The sequence below is a fragment of the Rutilus rutilus genome (assembly GCF_951802725.1).
Source record: "Rutilus rutilus genome assembly, chromosome: 11".
In the NCBI taxonomy this organism is placed as follows: Eukaryota; Metazoa; Chordata; class Actinopteri; order Cypriniformes; family Leuciscidae; genus Rutilus; species Rutilus rutilus.
Genome location: NC_140216.1, coordinates 26,856,404 through 26,880,121, shown reverse-complemented (window position 1 = coordinate 26,880,121; position 23,718 = coordinate 26,856,404). Strand labels below are relative to the sequence as shown.

The 23,718-nt window shown below is 40.4% G+C and overlaps 1 protein-coding gene across 1 annotated transcript; it reads right to left on the bottom strand.

Annotated features, from left to right (window-relative positions):
- Window positions 1-1,992: 1,992 nt before the first annotated feature.
- Window positions 1,993-23,625, bottom strand: ctnnb2 (catenin, beta 2). Its single transcript, XM_084423511.1, has 16 exons — window positions 23,445-23,625; window positions 8,864-8,913; window positions 6,850-7,074; window positions 6,450-6,703; window positions 5,722-5,960; window positions 5,394-5,595; window positions 5,154-5,298; window positions 4,964-5,067; window positions 4,529-4,867; window positions 4,286-4,444; window positions 4,065-4,184; window positions 3,779-3,929; window positions 3,463-3,584; window positions 3,302-3,362; window positions 2,944-3,168; window positions 1,993-2,865 (listed from the first exon to the last, which is right to left on the bottom strand). The coding sequence occupies exons 2-15, from the start codon at window positions 8,874-8,876 to the stop codon at window positions 2,963-2,965; spliced, it is 2,340 nt and encodes a 779-aa protein (XP_084279637.1). The 5' UTR covers window positions 8,877-8,913; window positions 23,445-23,625; the 3' UTR covers window positions 1,993-2,865; window positions 2,944-2,962.
- Window positions 23,626-23,718: the final 93 nt, after the last annotated feature.

Below are 23,718 nucleotides of genomic sequence, written 5' to 3'. Positions count from 1 at the left end.
AATTGAGGAACTGATAAACCTCATAAAATTAAGGAAAAGGGGCTACCTATTTATTTTAAGAGAATTAGCTCATTTATGCGGTTTTATTTAGAGACACCATTGTTTGTTCCCAGCATGCTTTGCACATGGCTGGAAATGGAGAGTAAATCTTGAAATAAAGTGTTATTTCATGTGTTTTCGAGTAAAGGGAAACATCTGTTAATGTTTAATGTTCAGGTATGTTTCACATTTGAAAGAGTTTCTATTATGTTAAAGTTTTGATCGTTACCATTGTGCAGAAGAGTAGGGCTTATGGTTAGGTTGTGAATAACTACATTTTTAAATATTCTGAAGCATGTTGTTTTATACATGTAGCAATAACTCTGCTAATGATAGTGCAGTAACATGTTTGATTCTGTGCTGTCCTAGCAGCATACAGTCTAATTATAAAACAATATATCTCATAGTTAAATATAAACAGGTCATATCCATTCACTTGACTTCACACAATTTTGAGAATAAAAAATACTTAAAATAAAGCACGTTTCACTAAAAAAAATTAATTCATTATGTCTAAATAAATTAGGGCATTTTACATGATTTATTCAGGTAGATTTCCATGAACGAAATCAAGCTTAACTACTCAAAAATAGTATGTGTAATATTGTTACCATAATTTTTTTAAGTAAATAGCAGTAACATTTTTTACAGTGTATGTTTTATTTTAATCATAGAAATACATTAGCATAGAATATAGACATCTATTACCTTGTGCTATGGCTACTTACCCTAAAGTTACCTCCGTTTTTGGAACCGAGTGTGGAGGTTATCCGCTTGCTTACCCTTAACACATAACCTGCTTTCTGGAATAACCCCCAGAACAGATTCTGCAAAGTGTCACGAGAGACAACGTTAAATTACTTCATGTCTCAAAGCACATAACAACAACATTAATGAACGTGACTTAGAGCTCAGACTTGTACCACCTGCAGATTCATTTCAGCGTTGATAATGTTGCCAAAGAAATGCAAATCATGGCATGAACGCAGCATGTTTGTTGTTTTGATTCAGGAAAAACTGTAAAAGGTGGCTGCTGTCTGTTTGCAGTGCTCGGTGACAGTCTGAGGAATGCTGCCTCCTTCTAAGGCCAATTGCATCACGCAGTGCGACGAAGGCTGTCCCAATTCAATGGCTCCTTCGCGGCCTTGCCTACCCCCAAATTCATTGCGCACCAGTGATGACATGATATTTTGAGAGAAATTGCCAAATTACACTTTTAAACACAAGTATTGGGTTTCCACTTAAATATCTAATGATACAAATGTAAAAAAAAAAAAAAAAAGCAGTTCAAATGCTGACATCTAAGATATTATACATAGTTTATACTCTTTATTATACAGAAATGGACCACTGAACATATTTAGACAGTTTGCGATCCCTGTTTTGTTTTCAGACACTAATATAACTTTTAAAAACAGTCCTTCAAAGGCATGCTCTCTGAAGTCTGAAGGATGCAGTCTTCGAATTGGGACCTATGATTGGGACACAGCCTATAACTCTGCATGGCCTTATGGAACAAGCTGATGTGTGCACAGAGGTATGCAAATCCACAGTTTGACAGTCAGGTAAGACATTCTATCATTGCATTCGGATCGGCCACTTCTATTATTGATTGGTATCAGGATGTGAAGAGTTTCAACCAGAATAACAAACTAAGAAAAACAAGTAAAGTTTTAAAAACAAGACAGGGCACAAAACATTTTATTTATATATATATACACATGTATTTTTATGGCCATTAAAATATTCTTGCATTATGAAAAAAATAAAACTACTGACTAAACATCAAGATAACAGGGGAATGGTGAAAAGTTCTAAATAATGCATTGCTTGTAGCACTTTGAGGGCAAGGAAGGTGCATTAGAATTAACATTGAATTTTGTAGTAATGTGACCTAAACATGTTTTAAAATTAAAAATAAGTGCCTTCATTTATGTAATCACACAAACACAATTGGAATAAAAGTCTTTTATTGATTAGCCATGTCATTATCCATGATCCCAAAAAAAGAGCTGCACAGGCTAACAATGACATTGCTTCAATAGAGACTACCTCCAGATAGCATAGAAAAGATTTCTGTCTCTGTGTATACCTCATAAACCCAATCTACAACCCCCACCCACTAACCCACCCACCCACGCTGCACCCACACCCTTTTTGGAACAATCGTGACATTGAAAACTGCATCTCATTGCTTAACATTAAGCATTTTGTAAGAATGCATATTTTTTTGAACTCCCAACAACCACCATTTTAATTGATCATATAAAAAGCTACACATTGTTACACTTTCAGTCAGATTACATAGAAACTGAGATTAGTGTTGTTTACTAGCATGTGATAAAGATCCAGAAACCAATGAGGCAAGTCCACTACAACTTAACACTATAGAAGACATTTAAAAAAAAAAAAAAAAAAAAAAAAAAGAAAAAGAAAAAAAAAAAGACAGAAAAATATTGATTACAAATGTATGGCAGAAAAAAAATAGCCAGGTTTAAAACCAAGCTAGGGGTCAGTACCATGAAAAGGTTGATTTAAAAAAAAAGAAAAAAAGATAAGAGTTCCATCATAAAAGATCCTTTTCATGTGCACTCGTCAGTATCCACATCACAATCCCTCTTGTACTTGCACTTTTCCATCCAGGGCAAAAATAAAAAAGGGGTCATAGCAATTAAGGAGGCCGACATCCAAAATTTCCTGTTAGACATCTCCCTTTCGTCTGTGACAAGTGTGTTGTGCGTCAGGCACTTTCTGAAACACTGGCCCACCCTCTTGCAAACCTTCCACGACTCTTCAAATCACAATGCAGACTCATTCAACATACATCTGTGGAAAAACAGAAGTACATTAACATTTATATTAAAATGTAAGCAGAATGCAATGAGTTTTTGAAAGTCATCTTACCTTCAATACTTTTAGACCATTAGAGGTCCGTGTCAAACCATGCCAGCTGATTGGAGTCTGTAGGGGGAAGGCCATCCATCAGGTCCTGAGCATGGCCCAAGTCGGGCAGTCCCTCTACTGGGTACTCTGCTCCTGGATGGTGGCCTCCCATCTCATGCTCCAGCATGCCATCCATACCGAGACCATCCTGACCATAGCCAGAGTGGAAAGAACGATAGCTGGGGTCTAAAAGGGATACGAAAAAAACATTAGTGTAAACGGATCAAAATATTTTTATTTTTTATTAAACAATTACATCTGCAGATTTTTTTATTAAATAAAAATATGTTTAAATAAAGTGCCATGAAAAGTGTTTTACCATCCGGTCTGTATCCAAGAGGCTCTCCCTGAGCACCAATATCAAGACCTAGGTCACCAGTCTAAGACAACATAAAAAAATAAAAAAAATAAGTCCATAAACATGGATTTATAGAGTGATTGAGACCATTTCTCCATCAGTGTGCAGATGAAAGTTCGTACCTCATTCCAGGACATGGGCTCCGTTCTGAAAAGAGAGCTGGTAAGTTCCACAGAAAGACGTTTCTTGTAGTCCTGAGGCTTATCCTCAGACATGCGGAACAGAACTGCTGCGGCATATGTGGCTATATAGAGAAAAGTACATGACAGAGTCTAGATTAAATGGAAAGCTTTTGTGTCTTAGACCCCTTCCACCCTTTAGCTGGTAGCACAATCCACAACAAAGAAATTGTAAAATATGTGCCCACGGATATAAAAAGCGTTTTGTTTTTTGCTGTAATGTACAGTATTTGACTGTCAATAGGGGGCAATCACTCACCCACTCCCTCATTTCTGGAGTGTAACAGCTCTGTGAGAGGAGCAGTGGCTCCTTCTGCTTCAATGGCCTCTGCCGCCTCCTTATCCTGAGCCAGCTCACACAACACTCCTGCTGCTACCCGCTGGATATTCTCAATGGGCGAATAAAGCAGCTACAGAGCAAGAGAAACAAAAATCACAGGGTTTACTAGATTAAAGATGGCAGCCATCTTGCATGATGATTTTGTAGGGAAGTAATTAGGTGGTGAATGTGTGCACATGAAGACAATGAGCAAGTCAAGTCATACTTGTACAAATAAGGGGATGGTGTTGAGCCCCCTGATGACGATTCTGTTGTGCACATCTCTGGCCAGGATGTGAAGTGCTCCAGTGCAGCCTTCCACAATCTCCTCCATACGAACTCCCTCCTGAATATTACAAATCAGACAATTAGTATAAAACATTTGTTTTTCCAAATGCTTTCCCACTATTTAAAAAAAAAAAAAAAAAAAAAAAAAAAAAAACTCACCACAAACTGTTGCTGTGTGCCACCCATTGAAGTGCGTCTCTGGGTGTCCTGGTGTGCCCTCACCAGCAGTTGGACCAAACGAGGAATTGCACCCTGCTCACGGAGTGGTGCATGATTGGCTGGGCATAGTGCCAGATTACGGATCAGACCGACCGTGGCCTACGAGGATGTGGAGAGACTTGTTAGAATGTGCAATAATTTCAGAAAATGTAGAAAAAACTAGACACTATCTAGCACATTCACCTTAATTAACGGCCAGTGTGAGGGTGGGTGCAGCAGTTTGACCACTACAGGTAGGCCATAGTGAAGACGCACAGCATTCTGGGCCATCTCAGCATCTTGGTGTCTGGAGGTAAGATGGCGTAACGCGCATACGGCAGGTTCAGTGATGTCCTCTCTGTCACCAGCCCTGAGAACAGTGCGGACCAGGGCCTCGATTCCACCAACTTGGCAAACCATCATCTTATTCTTGTAGTTGTTACATGTGAGGTTGGATAGTATGCCGGCAGCACAGGTGACCACATTGATGTCATCAGAAGCAAGAAGCTGAACTAGAGTGCCAAGAAGTCCTTCCATCCCTTCCTACAACCCATGAGAAATGGGAAATTTAAAAATAGGTGCCAGCAGTTCCATAAACTTGTCTACACAATTTGTTAGCGCTTCAGTCCAAGCATGTACCTGCTTTGTGGCAGCATCTGACAAGTTTCTGAGGGTCCAGAGGCAGTTTTGAACCAGACGCTGACTGGGATCTGTCAAGTGAAGGCCGAGAGCCTGCATACCACCTGAACCACACAAGAAGCAAAAGATGAGACACTGACATCACATGCATGAATGAACACTTTACTGGCACAACCAGGCAAGTACGTACCAGCCTCGACAATGGCAGGTTTGTTGCTGGAGCAGACGGACAACACTTTGAGCACACGACTTGTGGTCCAGAGCAGTTTCTCATACGTGTATGTTCTCATGATGTTGACCAGAGCCTGAGGTCCTCCACTGGCCAGGATGATCAACTGTGGCGGTAAGAGTTTAGATAAGAGCATAAATAAATAACATCTGTGTATTTGTATTTTTATTCCCCATTTAGCAAGACCAATGCAGTACTTGCCTTGCTCTCCTGGTTGCCATATGCCAGGATCTGCAAGCAGTCTGTGGTGATGGCGAGGAATTTGACGTTAGTTTTGTTGAGTAGGGCCACCATCTTCTGAAGTCCTCCAGCTAGACGGACAGCCATTTTAGCACCTTCCTGATGGAGTAGGAGGTTGTGCAGGGTTGTGATGGCATAGAACAGCACACTGTCCACGGGGGACCTGGAAACACAATAATGTAATCAAAATCTCAAGACTTAAGTGCCTTTGTTTAGGATCTTCAGAGTTTTAGAAGTTTCCATGGAGCTCTACTCAAGGCTCTCTAAAACCTGCCGCCTTTGCTCTTACCCCAGCATTTTGACGAGTGCAGGGATTCCTCCTGACTTAAAGATGGCGAGAAGACCCTCTCTATGGTGGGACAGGTTGTGCAAGGTGCCGGCAGTGCAACGGGCAGTCTCCACATCATTGGTGTTCTGCATGGTCCTCACGATGGCCGACACCATCTGGGGGGAGCGCATAATGGCGTGGCGAGAGGCCTCTTTCTTGGAGAGCTGGTGCACCATCACTGCGGCTTTGTTCACCACCACCTGGACAGCAAGTGTGAGTGTTTAAGGGTAATCGAGATGGAGAGGATTTGAAACTACTGGAATTTGGCAACTTGTCATTTATCAGTGAGCCTTATTTGAACAACTGCACACACCGATCAACCAGAGAAACCTGGATTGAAGTGACTAATTTGCTTGTCAAATGCAAAAAACACTTTCAAAGGTCACCTCAAACTATTGACTTGCTCTTCCAACCTCACATCCACAAATAGGCAAACATTACCTTATGAAATTGACAACATCCAAAAGCAAAACTTCAGGTGATTCAGAAAGCATTGTCACTGCTTCAATTTTTTTTCACTATATGGCTAAAAATAATCTTAATGAAGGCTCTTGCTAAAAAAGCTTCCATTTTTAGCTTCAGCTGCAAATAAACATTCCCAGGAGCAGAAATGTCTTGTCAAAGGAAATTGCAATTCTGATGGCTTAACACCTTAGGAAACAAACATTAAGTATTGGAACATTCCTAACCTGGTCCTCATCATTGAGAAGCTTGGTGAGCTCAGGAATGGCTCTGGTGGCCAGCTCAGCATCATCCTGGTAGTTAATGAGATTGACAACAGCATGTTTAAGCATTTGGGAAGGCTCAGCCAGCCGCTGCACGTTGGTAGGGTGGGCAGAGTTAAACTGGGTAGAAGCGATCTGCATGCCCTCATCAAGAGTCTCAGGAAACATGGCTGCACGGACACGCTGTGCACGGGTCATGGCATACTGCCCATCCAGGTCTAAGAGAGGAAGTTTGTGATTTAGCCAGACAGGAGGCAGGTAGGAAAATGGCCAGACTGAAAATATCCAGGCAGAAGGGCTTCCATATTTATTTTTAGACTAATACAGGAATCAAAGGGTGTTGGAAGCAAATACAGCCACATACCCGTCACCTGCTCAGGTGTGAAGGGCTGGTTGAAGCCCTGCTCCCACTCATAGAGCACCTGGTTGTCCAGATCCTCCTCTTCAGGGTTGCCTTTGCCTGAGAGAGATGGCGCTGTGGTGGTGGCCCCAGAGTGAATACCTGAATCCAGGTAGGACTGCTGTTGCCAGTGACTCACAGCAACTTTACGATCCTGCTCCATGGCCATATCAAGCTCCATAAGGTCAGCTACAGGAGATCAATACAAAGACATAAATGTAATGTTCCACATACATTTTTAGATGGGTTCTCCTCAACAGTCCTCTGCTACACTATAGGCAGGGTTTCCCGCAGCACTTTGGAACTAAGGCGGCCGCCTAAGCAACACACGCCTTAAGCCTTACCTACGTCGTCAAATATTTATTTTTTTACATCGCTTTTAAAAAGCTGGTGCTTAAATTAGCGTCAATTCATCCTTTGCAGGGAGTTTGATTGACATGCGGTCAGAGTCTGACCAATCAAAATCCACCATTTTTGTCCGACAAAGCAGTCAGGAGAGTTAGATTAACGTATGTGGATTTGACCTTGGCTTTAACTGAGGCAATCTGTCACGACACATTAAAGAGCCACAAAACTTTAGGCCTATTTATTGTTTTAATTTTCTTTGACTGACCAAATTTGAAAGTTGAGACTTTGTTTCATATTAAATATTACCTGCTCGGTCCTGTCTGTCAGCGTGTTGTCAGTGTCCTCTATTTTTCACTGCTTTAGAACATGGGTTGAATCCGAAAGTAAAAAAAAATTTTTTTTAATTTTTCACTCCAGGTCTCCGCACGTCTGTCCGTATTTTTTTTATTAGCCTACCGGTAAAATAATCCTCCTGGCGCCGGGTCTGAGTGAGTAATGTACTCTTACCTTTATTTTTTTGATTAACATTAATGACACTTTAAGATCAGCCGCTGCTGACAGAGACGCGATCTGACACACGTCCCGTTTTCTCACAAATCTCTACGTTCATTTAAGACTTTATTTAAATCATTTAAGACTGCTCTTATGAGGACACTCGACAAAACGGACATTTTGGCATCATTTGTGTGCGCTATGGTTTGTTCAAGCCCGAAAGAGAACTCGATGACGCGCGTCTTTTCTGTGGGTCGTGTGTGTAATATGCAGGACTTACAGCGCGGTCTCTTAGTCTTGTCGCGCTTGAATGGTTTAAAAGCATTCAGATTAATAAGAGCGTGATCATACAACGCTAGTCAACAGGTGACAGAAAAAAACGGATACTGCGTAATAAAAAATTAAATAAAAAAAACATTTAAACAAATATGAAACTAAATCGTTTTCTTTAATGACTGGGCTACAATACGTAGGCCTATAGCTTACAGTACAGAGAAATTTAATGTTGGAGCGGGATTTGAGCGAACGCCGTCTTACCGGTGAACATGTTGGGTACATGTTGAGGGGGGTACATGTTCCCCCACCTGAAATTATGCCTTTTAAATTAATATAATTCAAATATTAGTAATATTTAAAGCACAAATTCAAATTTAGTTTCAGCCATTTTGACAGCCCTAGTACACAAGATTCAGGAGCACACACTAGTCTTACATCTCACTGAACTGGCAGTGGAGTATGTGAAATTGCATTTTTCTGCTACTTTGCCATACCGGCAAAGCCTACATTCATGTAGGGGGAAAAACTTGCAACAACAGTAACTACATATAACCTTCAAGTTAGAAAATGTTATTTGCTGTATGTTATATGTGCATAGTTGTCCTATGACTGAAGTTAAAAAAAATAAGTTTAGAATTTTGCATTTGAATACTATCACTAAATTTGATACAATTAGTACATTTAATAAAAAGGGGCATTTACTTTGTTTAATATATTGGCTCTCTGAGGGTTAGGCTAACTGAAATCATTAAGTAAATAAACCAGTTCTTTATCAGCTTATCTGTGTTTGTGTGTCTGCGTCAAGAAACAGTCATCAGGCAAGCATGCTGAAACTGACTGGTTACTTTGGAAAACTACTCACACTGGGTAGCCATCGTTGTGTCAATCCCTCAGCCTGAGCGACTTCCAAACCTGTAGACAAAAAAAGAAAAAAGAAAAGCCAATTAGGATAGGAATAAAACTACATAACAGGTCAAGCATATAAAAGGTAAAAAAAAAATGCTCCATTTTACAAACTAGCAGTAACATTTGGCTATTCCCCTCAGACACCAGCTGCTTTTTTTACAAGCGAGAAAGAGGCATCAATCTACATTACAGACCCTAAAGGTAGTGTAAATGGTGGGGAAACTCCCCTCATTTAGACTGTAGGGTGTCACGCGAGAAGTCGAGAGTAGGAGACGGGACGGTGAGTCATCCTGGCAATACCAGTAAAAACACGCTGAGAGGGTTAGTCAGCTTCATTCATCCAAAGCTGATGAGAACAATACAGCATAAAGCATCACGTGTTATGTGATTATAAAGAGCCAGAGGACATGAAAGAAACACTGTTGCTTATTAGGATCTTCAACCTAATGAAATCAAATTTACTTGTTACCCTGCTAGGGTGGCAAATTTGAATATAGGTTTGCAGACTATTATTCTAGGATAGTTAGCCGATAGTTACCCAACTAACAAGAAAACAAGCATTAAGTATGTTTTCTTTGACAATTTTGTTACATTTTATTGTTGAAATTTTTAGGTTATAAATAGTCAGCCATTCATTTATAGGTGACTCAAGCTAAAAATCTTCAACCTGGTTTAGATCACTACAGAAACAGATACTTTAACAAATATACAGATGTCCTTAATGTGGTTACGATGAAGTGATGACACCAATGTCATTAAATAAATGTGACCATCAACATGCAATATAGTTAACGAAAAAGACGAGACAAATGTAGTTAAAAACTTGACAAATCACCTAAATCATGAAAAAAAAAATGGATGGTGGATGCTGAAGAAATGCACTTACTTTAGTGTGACTAAAGTCTTTCGCTGTTGTTATAAAACATTTAAGTAATTTGGAATTATTGGATTAGTAGGAATTTCACCATTTTAAACTATTTTAAGTTTCTTGTTTTACCAGTAGGCCTATATGATAAACAGCCTACAGTAAATCAGGAAACTAAGCGAGAACCATTTGTATGGGTTGACATTCTGATTTGTTATTACTAAATATGATAAAAACTAAAAAGGTAGGCTACATTTCACACAGAACTAAGACCAAGCCTATATTTAAAAAAAGCTGACAAAATTAACACTAATCTCCAAGTACACTTTTAATGGGTACTCACACAAGACACATTCTTGTTCGAAAGTTAAAAGCAGCTGGATGGAGCGCAACAGAATGGAACAATGCAGGGAACTCAAGACAGGTTAAAGAAAAGTTGGACTATTTTTAACTGTAAACACTGGCCCTGTCCCAAATGGCACCCTAAACAGCACCCTAAACACTTGCGTTCTTCCTACGAGTCTGCACTTTCGTGACTTAACGCAGCTTTAACTGTCGGGAAGAAGTCTGCTGAAGAGCTCGCTTCAGTGCGGCTCGGCAAAAGTGCGCATCAAGGGCACATTTTGACAGCAAAGGGGGTGTTCGCGAGCACCCTTCTGAAACCTAAAATGACAAATGGGACACCCTATGGTCTCCTGGACTTAGCGGACGTGCACGCGACAGCCATTGTGGTCCACAAGACCAAAAGTGCCTATGAAGTGCCATTTGGGACAGGGAAACAGTCTAAAAATGCAACCTTATTTGCAAGATACTCAAGCGTGCAAATAACGGCAACATTATATAACGTAAAAACCTTTCAAAAATCATATGTATAAAATCTTACTGACCATAAACTTTTAAATGGTAGTGTTTAAATCATATTTACAAACAGTAGGTTATGCATTTACTACAGTTGATATAAGTGTTTGAAGTTAAGTGACAGTGCTGTAATGACCTCTGTAAACCTTAGTCTTGCGCAGAGCCTCAGGCTAGTGATGCCAGTTCATGGGGAAGGACATATTTAGCGTGAAAAGATGCTGCAACGAAAGGAAAGCTGTCGAGCATTCAGAATGTGAAAAGTTTCCTCACACTGGCCTCAAACCAGAGAGTTCGAGTTATATTTCCATAGGAAACTGCTCACGTCTGCTTCAGGGCCAGTCTTCCTTCCTGCACGAGTCTACAACGCACCAAGCAGCAATTAAACCAATGAAATGAGTCTAACATCCCTCCTCAGCTCAAAGAAAAGAAACTAATAAAATAGGTCTAAAACATCCTTAAGTATAAATCAGTGTCAGATTAAACTTCTGTATTTAACAGGTTAGTCAATAGCCTTAATAGTTAATAGCAGACATTTTCACATAGCATCAAGGAAGCGGACAAGCTTTGGAAACTGACACGTTGACAATCTGGCTTCCTGCTGCAGTGAAGAACAACATCAGCTCTCACATCTTGCAGGCTTTAAAATATCTGATATGCGTCATGATATCGGGGTTAAATGCAAAAGTAGGCTACAACATGGCAAGAAACCGACAGCTTCATTTCCAACTAAACTAGACATTCAGCAACAATCAATGTGGTTAATCCAACCGCAAGCAAGCGTCATCTAAGCACTGATTTGGTGCCATGGAAAGGAAGAGCATCATGTGGCAGGGGAGATCAGTGAAAGACTGCATACAATATGAACTGTGCATTAAACTCCATATTAAATATTCCAACATCACTAAATTTAGGGGTCAACGACTAACTGTAAAATAAATGTATGCATTATTATGCACTTAAATATGGTAATTAGTACATTTATGATCATTTACACAAGTATATCAAATAGGGATGCACTAGTGCTGGGCGGTATACCGGTTCATAACGAATACGTGTTTATTTTTGTTATGATATGAATTTTTAAAAATACTGCAATACCGATGTATGTCGATTTAATAATGATCGGAACGCGGCACGACACTGTTTAAGGCCCCGTCCACACTACTGCGTTTTCGTTTAAAAACGGAGACCTTTTGCTACGTTTGCACCTCCCGTCCACACTAAAACGGCAAAAAAAACGGAGACCCAAAACGGAGAAGTTTAGAAACGCTGACGACACGTTTTTCGTTTTGAATCTCCGGAGGGCGTTTTAGTCTGGACGGGTCAAAACGGAGGACTTTAGAAACGATGACGTAGTAGAGGCTCACGCTCGGATCTATGATTGGGTGTCATCAGTCATGGCGTAGGCTATATCTTTTCTAGCAGCTGTTGTGCAAGTAAATTCTGCATTTTACAATGCTAACTGCCTACATGCGCCGGAGGCAAGCTATTATTCGAGCGATCTGTGACAATTCCCGGTAAAATAGTGACAATGTGACAATTCCCGTGTGCAACTGACAATTCCCGATAAAATAGTTTACGTTTGACAATTCCCGGTATCGACCGTGTACATGGAGCGTCGGTTTTGGGTTAACCCGGGAAGAACCAGCGCATGGTGGGATAATTTTATCAATGAAGTTGTGTTTACACCGGCTCGCGCATGCCCAGTGTTGGTGAATGGTCACGTGATCCGCGTTTTCAGTCGTTTTAATGTGGACGGAGATCAATTCTAATACGCAGCTAAAACGCTGGTGTGGACGGAGATCGTATTCGTTTTAATTCTCCGTTTCTAAACGAAAACGCAGTAGTGTGGACGGGGCCTGAGAGGGACCTTTTTCTCTGTTGCACTGTAGTGATGCACGTGTAAGCGTGACTTTGAAGATGGATAGGTTAAACTACAATTGATAGCTGTCAAATTATATTACAGTGTTTCCCATACATTGGTTCACAATATCAACACAGCCTTTTGGAAAATCTATTTGTGGTTGGCATTGACATCGTTGAATAAACATGAGCACTGCACGTTTCAAAATCAAAACGCGGCGTGGGTGTTTTTATATTAATGTATCTGAATTGAACTGACGGTCTTTAGAAAAGTTTCTTTATTACGATTGAATCTTTATCTTTCCTGATAAAGCAGCATTTATGAGCGTTGCTGCTTTGTGTACAGCCGTTACCGGGGAAACCGCTATTTCTGCCGCTCCTAAAGCGCCTCCTGCTGGCACCTCTTTATAAACAGCCTTGCAAACCTGTAATAATACTAGTGTGGATTCTTTTTCTACAATATTCACTCATGACAGTAAAATAGGGCATTCTAAGTCAATCTACTGCAGCATTTCCTCTCTCACTCAGTGAAAAATGTGTTTTACACCCAGTCATGCTTGTAAAAAAAGAAATCCCGTCATATACCGTGAAATCGGTGTAATTTAGAAAAATACCGTGATGTGGATTTTTGGTCATACCGCCCAGCACTAGGATGCACCGATAAAATTTCAGTACTGATCCAATCCGGATACCAAAAATGATGGGCATCCCCATGAGCAGAATGATGTACTAAAGAACATCGAGTCAAAGCGCGCAGCTCTTCGCATTAAAGTTCAAAGAACACAGGGAAGAGATATTGATGCGTAGTGTTTTATATTTATGCAACAGTTTATTGAGCCTTTTATTTTAAGTTTTAAAATTTCAGTTACTGTGCGTGCGAAGAAAAACGTATAGTCCAGTGTTGTGATCTAAAGCCTGGAGCACACCAAGCCGACGGTCGGCCGTCGGGCAGTTTGTGCATTGGCCGACTAAGTTTTCTCAGTGTGTTCCACACCACTCGTCCACTAAGCTAAACAGCCAATCAGAGTTCTCTCTCACCGACGGGCCGACGCCAATTCAACATTGAATCGGCCGGAAAAAAAGGCGACGAGGACCAATTTCAGCTGATTCAACATGTCGAATTGGCATCAGCCCGTCGGTGAGAGAGAACTCTGATTGGCTGTTTAGCTTAGTGAACGAGTCAGTGGACGAGAATAATAGCAAAACAGCGAGCAAAGTACAGATAGAAGGCTGTTCTAGTGTCATCTTACCTAAGGATACCTTGGTGAATATTTCAATATTAACATGAGCGGAGTGGAATAAAGAAAGTGTTTAGCAGGATTGATATTCAAAACGGTAAGCACACACTGCTTTGTTTACGGTTTGTGTATCTGCAGCCCGTAGCGGTCTCCCTTTTTGAATGCCGAATATAGATGAATATATCTGCAGAAATAGACAGTTGTCCCATTTACACGCAGGCGGAGAACACGCATTCTAGCTGACAGTCGCCTGTAGTTCTCTCGGTGTGTTCAAGTGCAGCTTTTTTCCCCCAACGCAGGCGACAACAGTCGGCTTTCGTCAGCGCTAGTTCGTCGGCGTCGGCTTGGTGTGTTCCAGGCTTAACAGACAGCCCGATGCAAAGAACATGATTTAGAAATGGCAATAAACTCCAGCAAGATAAAATTATTTTATGCAAAACCAAAGACCTTTATTTACAAATCGAGTGTAATGATGAGAATATTGAACGATCTTGGAGAACGTTTTACCATGCTGACTTTTGTAACTGAACGCGAGGCACCATTTAAATGAAGAACGACAGACAGCCGCAGCGTCTGGACAGCGTCAGCGTAAGAACTTAGGACTGCATGATTTGGGGAAAGTCTAATTGTGATTTTTCTGGTTAAAATTGCGATTATTTTTTTGTTTAAATATGTCCATTTATGTCCAGACCGGCAAAATAAAGTGAAACCATGGATTTGAAAGCGCACAGTGATGCCTGGAATCACTTTGATCATAAAAAATAGTTAAAGGGATACTTCACCTCTGGAAAGATGAATGTGTATTTAAAATGGGTCATTTATGTAGAAGAAATGTGAAATTATTTTTGAATTTGGAGCTTTCTAGACTAAGAAAAGCAAGAAAATGTATTTTTGGCTTATGTGGATGAAAGACAACAACTCCCAGAATGCACTTGCTTCGCTGCCCTAGGAGGCCACTCCCAAGCCACGCCTACCGGTAAGAGAGCGCAGTTGAAAACAACAAAGCTAAGCTACTAGCGAGTCTCCGTGATGAGTTTGCCCTGGATTTCGAGATCGCCCAAAATGTCCGGGATTCGGCTTTTGCGTTCTACAGTCGCCATTCATCATGTTTACTGTGGCGAGCAGGACGAGACTGAGGGCCGAGGGAGAACGGCGCGAGGCCGGTGGTGTGATTACTGAGACGCACCGGTCTCGCATCTCACGGAGGAGCGGGAATTTTCTTAGCAATGTTAAAAAGCACATCAACCGATCACTTGTTTAGCGTTCATGTAAACACTACATTCAGATTCACCAATCGGAATGAATTCAGTTAGATTGAAACGAAAGGTGTGCATGTAAACAATGAATGGCGACTGCAGAAAGCAAAAGCCGAATCCTGGACATTTTGGACGATCTCGACGGCCGGACATGTCCGGGAAAAAGAGGATGGTAACCCCTGCTACTCAGCTTTCTCCACAGAACAAGAGCCTGTTAACTTAGCTTCCAAAGAAAGACGGCTGAACTATGTGTACATTCTGTGAGTGAGATCCCACCTCTATGGGCGGGTTGAACACATGCGGGACAGCTCCTCCTACTGGCTGTAGTCTTTAGCCTCTGGCCAGAAAATCCTCCGATGACGCAATATGACGATTTTTGCGTCATCGGAGGATTTTTTCCAGATTTAAAAAAAAAGAAAACAAATCTCTCCTCTCAGGGGGATATAAGGGTGGAAAGCAAGGTAATTCGAAAATACTACAGGTTTTCTACTAATACAAAGCTTAATGCTAAATCCTGAAGTATCCCTTTAAGTGCAAGATGAGCCGTGCCAATCTGCCATATACATAACATTATAATGAGAACACTATTGTAATGGAATGTTGTAGGGCTGTCAATCTTCCTCTATAATACTATTCAATTCCATTCCTTATTTTATTTAATATTCGAATAATATTCGAATATTAAATGCTCAAATTCATCCTATTATTAATATTTACGACATTACACAGTCTTATGGATCGCCAATGCCAATGCGTGATGTTGATCGGTCTCATATCTTCACAGATAAACCGTGTCAGTTTGTCTGTTATTGCCTTCTGGCGGACAGCTGGTAAGCCCCGTGACGAGGAGAGAGGCAGAAAATAAGTAATTCTTGCCTGTTTTAGCGGCGGTTCCTCGGACAGATCGTCTAGCTTGTCAGTCAGGGTGTAGCGTTGTCATAAAAAATAACGTATATTTTTCTCTCCGTTTTGGCCTTCCGTCCACACTGAGAAGGCGTTTTAATTAATGAAAACGCACTCCAAAGTGGATACGAAAACGCCGTTTTCACGTTGTAGTGTGGACTGTGAATCAAATTGTCAGGAGTGGTGATCTCCGTTTCCGTGGAGACATTGCTCTCCGCGATTTTTTACAGTAATGTTATGATGATACAGCGTGGATAACGTGCACAATTGTGTTACGATTCAAAAACTTTATTCATCACAAGAAACAAAAGCATTTCATTTTCACATGCGTGTAAGCCAAGGCGGCGAGAAAGGCAAGATTGCAAAAAAATTTAAAATATACATTAAAAAAGCAATATTCGAATAGGAACTTCAGCATTCGAATAGTATTGATTTTTTTTATATTCGAATTATATTCGAATTTCGGAATTCGTTCCAACAGCCCTAGAATGTTGTAAGTTCTTTGTGCTTTAGTTGCCAGTGTTTCAGCATTGTTGTTACGGGAAGTAACAACGGGAATTTGTAGTTACACATTCCTACAAGCACAGTCATGTTCACGCGCATTCATGTACATTTGTGCAGATGTAAGGTGTAATATTACCACTATCAAAGCATTTCTTTCAGTTTACCGTTGTTCATTAATTCATTCTTCAGCATCAGCTCAAACAGCAAAAGCCCAACATTGACTATTGAAGAGTCATTCTTTTCAGATGTTTATTTTTCAAAACATTGATCTTAAAGGTATAGTGGATGATTTTCTTTTTCCGGGTGGATCATCAAGACTATTGGTCCTCCTAATTGTCAATCATTCTGGTGATATGTTTACATAAGGCCGTCGTACGTGCTTGCAAGCAAGCATGTATGTATGAGCGATGCCGACAGCAAATTGTAAACAGAGCATGCACGAGGAGAACTGGGCTTGTGCATGCTCTCTCGCACACGTTTAATAGGCGTTCTCTCTCGGGAGCAGATAGAGTGTTGCGCATGTGCAAGTGGAGAGGGCGGTTCTTTTCTAAAATTCGGAAAAATCCTCCACTATACCTTTAATAATCCATAACATGCCATTTTTAAACTTTTAATTAAAATAGTTTATCATTGCTTCGAAAATGTGCAGGGATGTCTAGAATCACTTTATAAAGTAGATGAAAATACAGTTAAGTGCAAGATGTGCAGCGCCAATCTGCCATTTTAGCTACATACCATTATAATGAGAACTCTATAGAATGTGAATTTCAGCACGTTGTTACAGGAAGAGTAACACTTTCTGGCTAGCACGTAACTTGGGTCAAGTTCACTTGCATATTTAGCGTCCTTTTGTGCAGACGGTGGTAAAGTAAAGTTTAGCCTATATGTTGTGTAGAAAATCTGATTAACATCATGTAGAACGGATCTTATAGAACGGGTCTCCGTTTACAGGTGTTCATTCACTCTTCAAATTCACCTGATACAGCTATTGCTTTTAGAGAGGTTTCTTTTTCAAAAACATTGCATTTTTGATAATCTGGCAGCAGTGTTATTTTTCCTAGTCATTTTCATATTTTGATAGACATTTTTGTGTGTCAACATTAAGTTTCGTAACGGTTTTAATTAAAATATCAACGTTATCGGTAGAGATGCACCGATTGATCGGCTGGTGACCGGAATTGGCCGATTTTCATGTGATCGGCCATGACCGGCGGGTCAGTCTGACATATGCCGATTTTATGCCGGTCAAATGCACTCGCATGATTAACCTTTTGAGCGGAACGGTCTCATATGGGATTTTTATTTCTGTGCCCCTGAGAGTACGGTGCCACATTTAGAATGTTCAATGACGCTGCATAACTGCCAGATTCAAACTGTGCTTTCGCGCGTTGGCTGGCGCTGAGCCAGAGTCGGATGCGTTCAGCGCTGTCATATATCACAACTAAGCAGTGTTTTCAACCTCGTAATGTTTATTTTAGGTTTCAGATATTTAAATACACATAAGCACGAGTAAAACAATACATTTGGAGTTTGTAAAATACACACTGATGTCTGTGGAAGCAGCAATAACAATCTATTCAAATATAATTTGCCGACATGTGTTATTCATATCAGACAAACAGTGGAAGTAACTATAAAGTTTACTCTATTCTTCTCAGTTCACCGGCCACTTTCTTGCATTTATTTCAGGAAAAACTGATGAATTCATGTGCTGTAAATCCGACTGACAGGACAACATTGCGGCGCCCATCTCATGTTATAGATCAAGATTTATAAAGGTTTTTAAACGACCAAACACACTCACTTACACGTATTTGAGAATCGGAATATCAGATAGGCTAAGTTATTTGATGACATGGTAAGCAAGTTTGTGAATATTTTGAATAAAAAAGGAAAAGCGAAATAAAAGCGACACATCTGTCACACAGTATTATTGTGGTTGCGGTGTATGGTGTGACGCGTCACCATGGAAACATTAAAGGGAACGTTCGCCTTGAAAAAAAACTCACTCTAGGGGTGGGGGTGTCAGTTAGAATATTTTAAACTTACGCATGAAAGGGTTAAAGAAAAGATCGAAAATAAATATTTGTGTGTGCTGTAAAGTGGTTAGAAAAAAAAAAAAAAAAGGTAATCGGAATCGGCAGGTCAAACTCAATGAAAACCCGGAATCGGCCTAGAAAATTGTAATCGGTGCATCTCTAGTTATCGGACACACCCCATCCTGCCCCCAAGTAGGCCTACTTGTTTTTGAGACCTATCAGTACATGAAATCAAATTAACAAAAATGCCCATCCCTAACCTAGGTTTGTAAACAGTATGAGATTTTCACGGTATGATAAGTCTCAGAAAATATCACGGTTTCTCAGTATTAAACAATCTATTATTATCAGTTAAAATGACCGTTAAATGAACGAAAACCTGTTTTTTTGTTGAACAAATGCTTTTACAATCTTGAAACCATTTGTTTGTGATATATCGGCTTACCAATAGCCTATACCGTTATGTAAAATGTAAAAATCTGACATTTGAGGACGTTGCAGGTATCCCAAATGAACACATTTGTCAAAAGAACTGAACTTCTACAGCTGTTCCATGGTCATGGGTGAAGAGAGACTGAATGAGAACACTGCTCAAGTCACATGCACTCCAGAGCTCTTCAGCTAAATTGCAAACCTGTGCAACTAGGTTAAGTGCTGGTTCTCAGCTGGGTGAGTATCCAGGCTGTCTGAGAACATAAGGCTGAGTGAGAACAGCTCTTAATGATGGGGAAGCTGTAGAATCACAATGTCATCCTTCACCCAGCCACAAAAGAAAAAAGAAAAAAGAAAACATGGTACATACACCAATCTATAGCACTAGTAGTGTTGTCACGATACCAAAATTGTTTCGATACCGATACCAAGTCAAGAATTGCGATTGATACTTTTGATACTTTTCCTGAAAAGGAAGACACTCTCAAATATAATTGCTGTACTTTAGCCTATTTTAAAACCGGGACAACATTCTAATCATATAACACACTAATAAATGAACATATGAACAGCAAATATATTAAGAAATATAAAAATATAAAAAAATAAGAGCAATGACATTCAAGGTAAAAAAATACATTTAGCAGCATTATCTCAGTTATCATAAGAAACATAACGCTTGTTTCTCCGTGCACTCATCCTGTTGACATTTCCGAATGCCTTCCTACAGTTGCTTAATAAAAGCGGGCTTTCCACACAAACAAACGTACGTGTCATTGAGAAAAAAAAAAAAAATGAAGAAAGAAGGGATTTTAACTGTCGGTCTCGGACATAAATATCTATGCCTGTCGGGCTCGGGTCGGGTTCAGTTACTTCTCTGTCGGACGCGGGCCGGGCTCGGACAGAAAAATTCGGCCCGATCCGCACTCTAGTCCATAGGGAGGCACTGGAAGCGTGCGTTGCACACACCAACATGAAATGCGTCTCTTACAAATCTGGAACGTGGTCATTCTTAGAAGTATCGATACTAATAAATTTAGGAATCGTGACGTTTTTAATTTCCGAGAATCGCGATACTTTTGAAGTATCGGTGCACCGTGCAACACTAAGCACTGGTGTAGCAGAATTTGAATGACCTCCAAAATATAACATCAACACAAGAGCTACTTTCACATACAGGCATTAATGGGAAACCTTATGACAACATCCTGGAGTCAGCACTGGACATTCCTCTCCTGTCTGTGTATGTCTGCATGACACAAGATACAGCATTTCAAATACAGGCATGCACTGAAAGACCCTGCTAGCGGGAAAAACAGTGCTGTGAAGCCGTGCCAATGTTAATAAATTAGGCTTTTTAAGGGTGCGTGTGAAGGGAGATGGTTTGATTCAAGAGCAAACAGAGGTAGCTGTAATAGTTTATGCAAAATGCATCATCATCCACAGTGGTGAGACAGACCTGGAATTAATTTACCAGACAATAAACACAGAAGGAAGTCAGACGCAAACTCACAGGGTTTTCCTTGCGGCACCAGTCAGCATTCCACACAGACGCACGGGAGGCGGACGTGCAGACGAATCACTGTGTTATTATGGGACGGATTTGGAAACTGAACCTTCAAAGTAACGGAAGGCTGCCTGATTAGCACTTTTAATGGGCTTGTTTAAAGTTTATTCACTGTATCCTGTTAACACAAGCAGAGATGTTGCTGCTGCACAGGGCTAGTGCAAACAAAGCAAGTTTAGGTTAGCTATTCAAAAAGCTATACTATGAATAAATTGGTCTTTCAAGTTGCCCAAACACTTGATGACAGAAAATAAGCGATTTTTAGGCAAAACTGACTGATAAAAAGTATTATTTTTCCAATTTTTTCTTACCCAAAATAGGATGAAGTAAGCATTAACGGAGCACCAAACAAGTCTGTTTGATTCATACTAGGGCTGGGACGATACACCTATCTGCCAATTCGATACTATCACGATACTTGGGTGCCGATACTATATGAATTGCGATTTTTTTTTAATTTTTTTTTTTAAGAATTGCTATTCTAAAAGTATTGCGATTCGATATTGCAATTTTTTTAACACTAGACCATGGGGAAAAGTTAACAGCTTTGAACACAGCTTTGAATGTTGCGATATGATTTTGTCAGTTTAATAGACAGACGAATTGAAAGATTGCGTGGGAGTCTTGAATCGAGATCACAGCCTTTTAAAGATGAATCGTGCAGCTCTATTGTCATTTCTCTCTCAGCATATGAGTAGCGCCGGCGCGAGGGCTTTTCAGTCGTCCACTTGGGATATTACGTCACTCAACACTCATAGATGACATTTCATCCTCTGTTGGAATGAAAGTGGCTAACTTCTGTCAACCTCATCTACAAGCAAGGACAAAAATAAAACAAATTAATTTGAATTAATATCGATTCTGGAATAAATAAAAAAACGCATTTTCTCCCAGCCCAAATTCACACTGGAAGCCCAGAGGTCGCACTCACGCAGAAACGCACGCAGCTATGCCACGATATTGGTTTAATTTCAATTAATCGAGCAGCCCCAAAAAAGCACATCCATCCAACATAAGTAATAGCCTACAGCTCAATCTCAGGTACTATTCACTCCCATTATTTTATTTAGCCTATCCTTTAACCAGGAAGATCCCATTGAGAGATTACAATCTCTTCTTCCAGGGAGACCTGGTCAAGACGGCAGCACATAGAGATTATAAAGCTTGGAAGAGCCAGGATATTTTAATATAACTCCGATTGTGTTTGGCTGTCTGAAAGAAGAAAGTCATGCCTACTACGATAGCTTGAGGGAGAGTAATTTATGGGACATTGTTTTGGGTGAACTAACCCTTTAAATCAGGCAAACAACATAGCAGCGCACGGTATAAACAGAACCTTTTGCCACCATTCAGCTTCACTGAATCTTTTCAATAAAATGAAACTGATCATCCTACTTTTGTCAACATCATACACATTTGGAACATGAAGGTGAGAAGTGACAATTTAGATTTTTGGTTAAACTATCTTAAATTATGTTTTGTTGAGGAAAGTGATTATAATTTACAAAAAAAAAAAACTATTAGAACTATATTTTTGCAACATTAAAAAGACTACATCCACAGTCAATTATTTTCAAGACCATTTCCACAGGTTCTTCCATAAAACCACCATTGTCTGCGTGTTATGGGAAACAGAGGTTGTTTTTAAACAGACTACTGCGGGTATTTCCCGCACAGGTACGAAACCCGAGATTCGTTCTCCGCTAGACAAAGCGACCACACACGCGCAATCGTGGAAAAGTTTCGACCTCTTCAGTTTCCACAGCGCACGCTGCCGATAGACTTTAGCCCCGCCCACACTTCCTCCAGCGGAGACGCGCACGGTGGCTGATCTAAGGTCAGTTCTGCTGAGCCTCTCAAGGTGGGTACGTCTAACTAAAGTGTGTGAAACAGCTGTTCCGGGCTCTGGGAGCCGAGAAACCCGAGCCCCTCCTAAAAGCACGCAGGAATTCGGCCATCGGTGCCTTTGTTTCGAGAAAGAGCAATGAACCCTGAAATGTTTTGACTCAGTTTCCCATTCGCAAACTTGCCTATCGGATGACACCGAAATGTGACCAACTATAACATCACAACACCTTGAAGACAAAACCAAAACTCCCTTTTCCCCCCGACAAGTCCATCGTGGATATCCACGTAGTTACACATACGTACGTGTTGCTGGATGGGTTGTCAAGACAGCAATTTGAAAGAACATAACTAAATTCAACCCAACAATCCACTTTTGAATAAAATGCCCAGCATGAGATTATTTTGGTTTTAGAGAGATTCAGAAGTTTTACACTGCACTTCTTCAAACTGAATACACGCAAATTGAGGTGTGCAATTTTTTTTTTGAAATAAAATAAATAAAAATACGGGGGGGGGGCTTAATTCTCACCTGATAAAACAAGCGCATTTCTAGCTGACATAATTTTACCCGACTGACTTAACGTTACCTTAATCTTACAAACTACAACATCACGGATCGGCTCAGTTTTTACTAATGTGAAAAAATTCGCAAAAGACAAAACAAGTAACTTAACGTTAACGTTAAGTTAAAAACTCCCCGGTATGCCTGACGACAGTTAACGTTAAACCGTTGAAGGAGAGGAAACTAAAATCATGATGTGGTTAAGAAAAAATGGGTAGAATATGTGCATAGAAAAACAACATGCGGAGACCCTGGTGAAATCATACGCGTATTTATTAATTCTAGTTTATCGATTGAGATCTGCTGGTTTGCTGTTAGCTCGCTGCTCGAGCCATAGAACTGAATGAAGCTAACGTTAGCCAGTGTTTGCGAAGCTACCGTAAACAAACACAAGAGTAAATGTGCGTCGTGTATAAACCTGCAAATTCCTGCTAAAACCAGTATAAAACAAAAAGTAAAAATCTAAACCAAGCGTTTTTAAATGCCCAGGTCGCGGAAGGTAAATCCAACCCCAAGTCTCGCATGGAAAAACCTGGGAAGATCCTCCCGCTCCTCCAATCAAACTACTTGGAGTTTAATCAATCCTCATTTAAAAAGCTTACCTGAAATTAAAACGACGAACCCCTTTTTTTGGCCGGCGAAGGATGACCAACGCGTTGTTATTCAAATAGGAAACGAAACAGCCAAGCCAGCCGGTGAAATTCCCGGACGGGTAGCTGTTCTCCTGCGTTAGAGGTGCTGCAAACCTTCCGCGCTGATGTAAATCTAGACCTTAAAATGGCGTCGCTAAGACGCAGCTCTTATACAAGGAATGCAGTTCATGTATCCTACCGCACGTGAAAAACTAGGGCGCAGCAGCGGCTCGTCCAGTATGAA

Excerpts from the sequence above, each read along its gene's own strand:
- ctnnb2 (XM_084423511.1), bottom strand. Across the intron at positions 5,961-6,449 it reads TTCTCAATGATGAGGACCAG|GTGGTGGTGAACAAAGCCGC; the intron begins GTTAGGAATGTT and ends CTTGCTGTCCAG. Across the intron at positions 3,363-3,462 it reads AGCCCATGTCCTGGAATGAG|ACTGGTGACCTAGGTCTTGA; the intron begins GTACGAACTTTC and ends ATGTTGTCTTAG.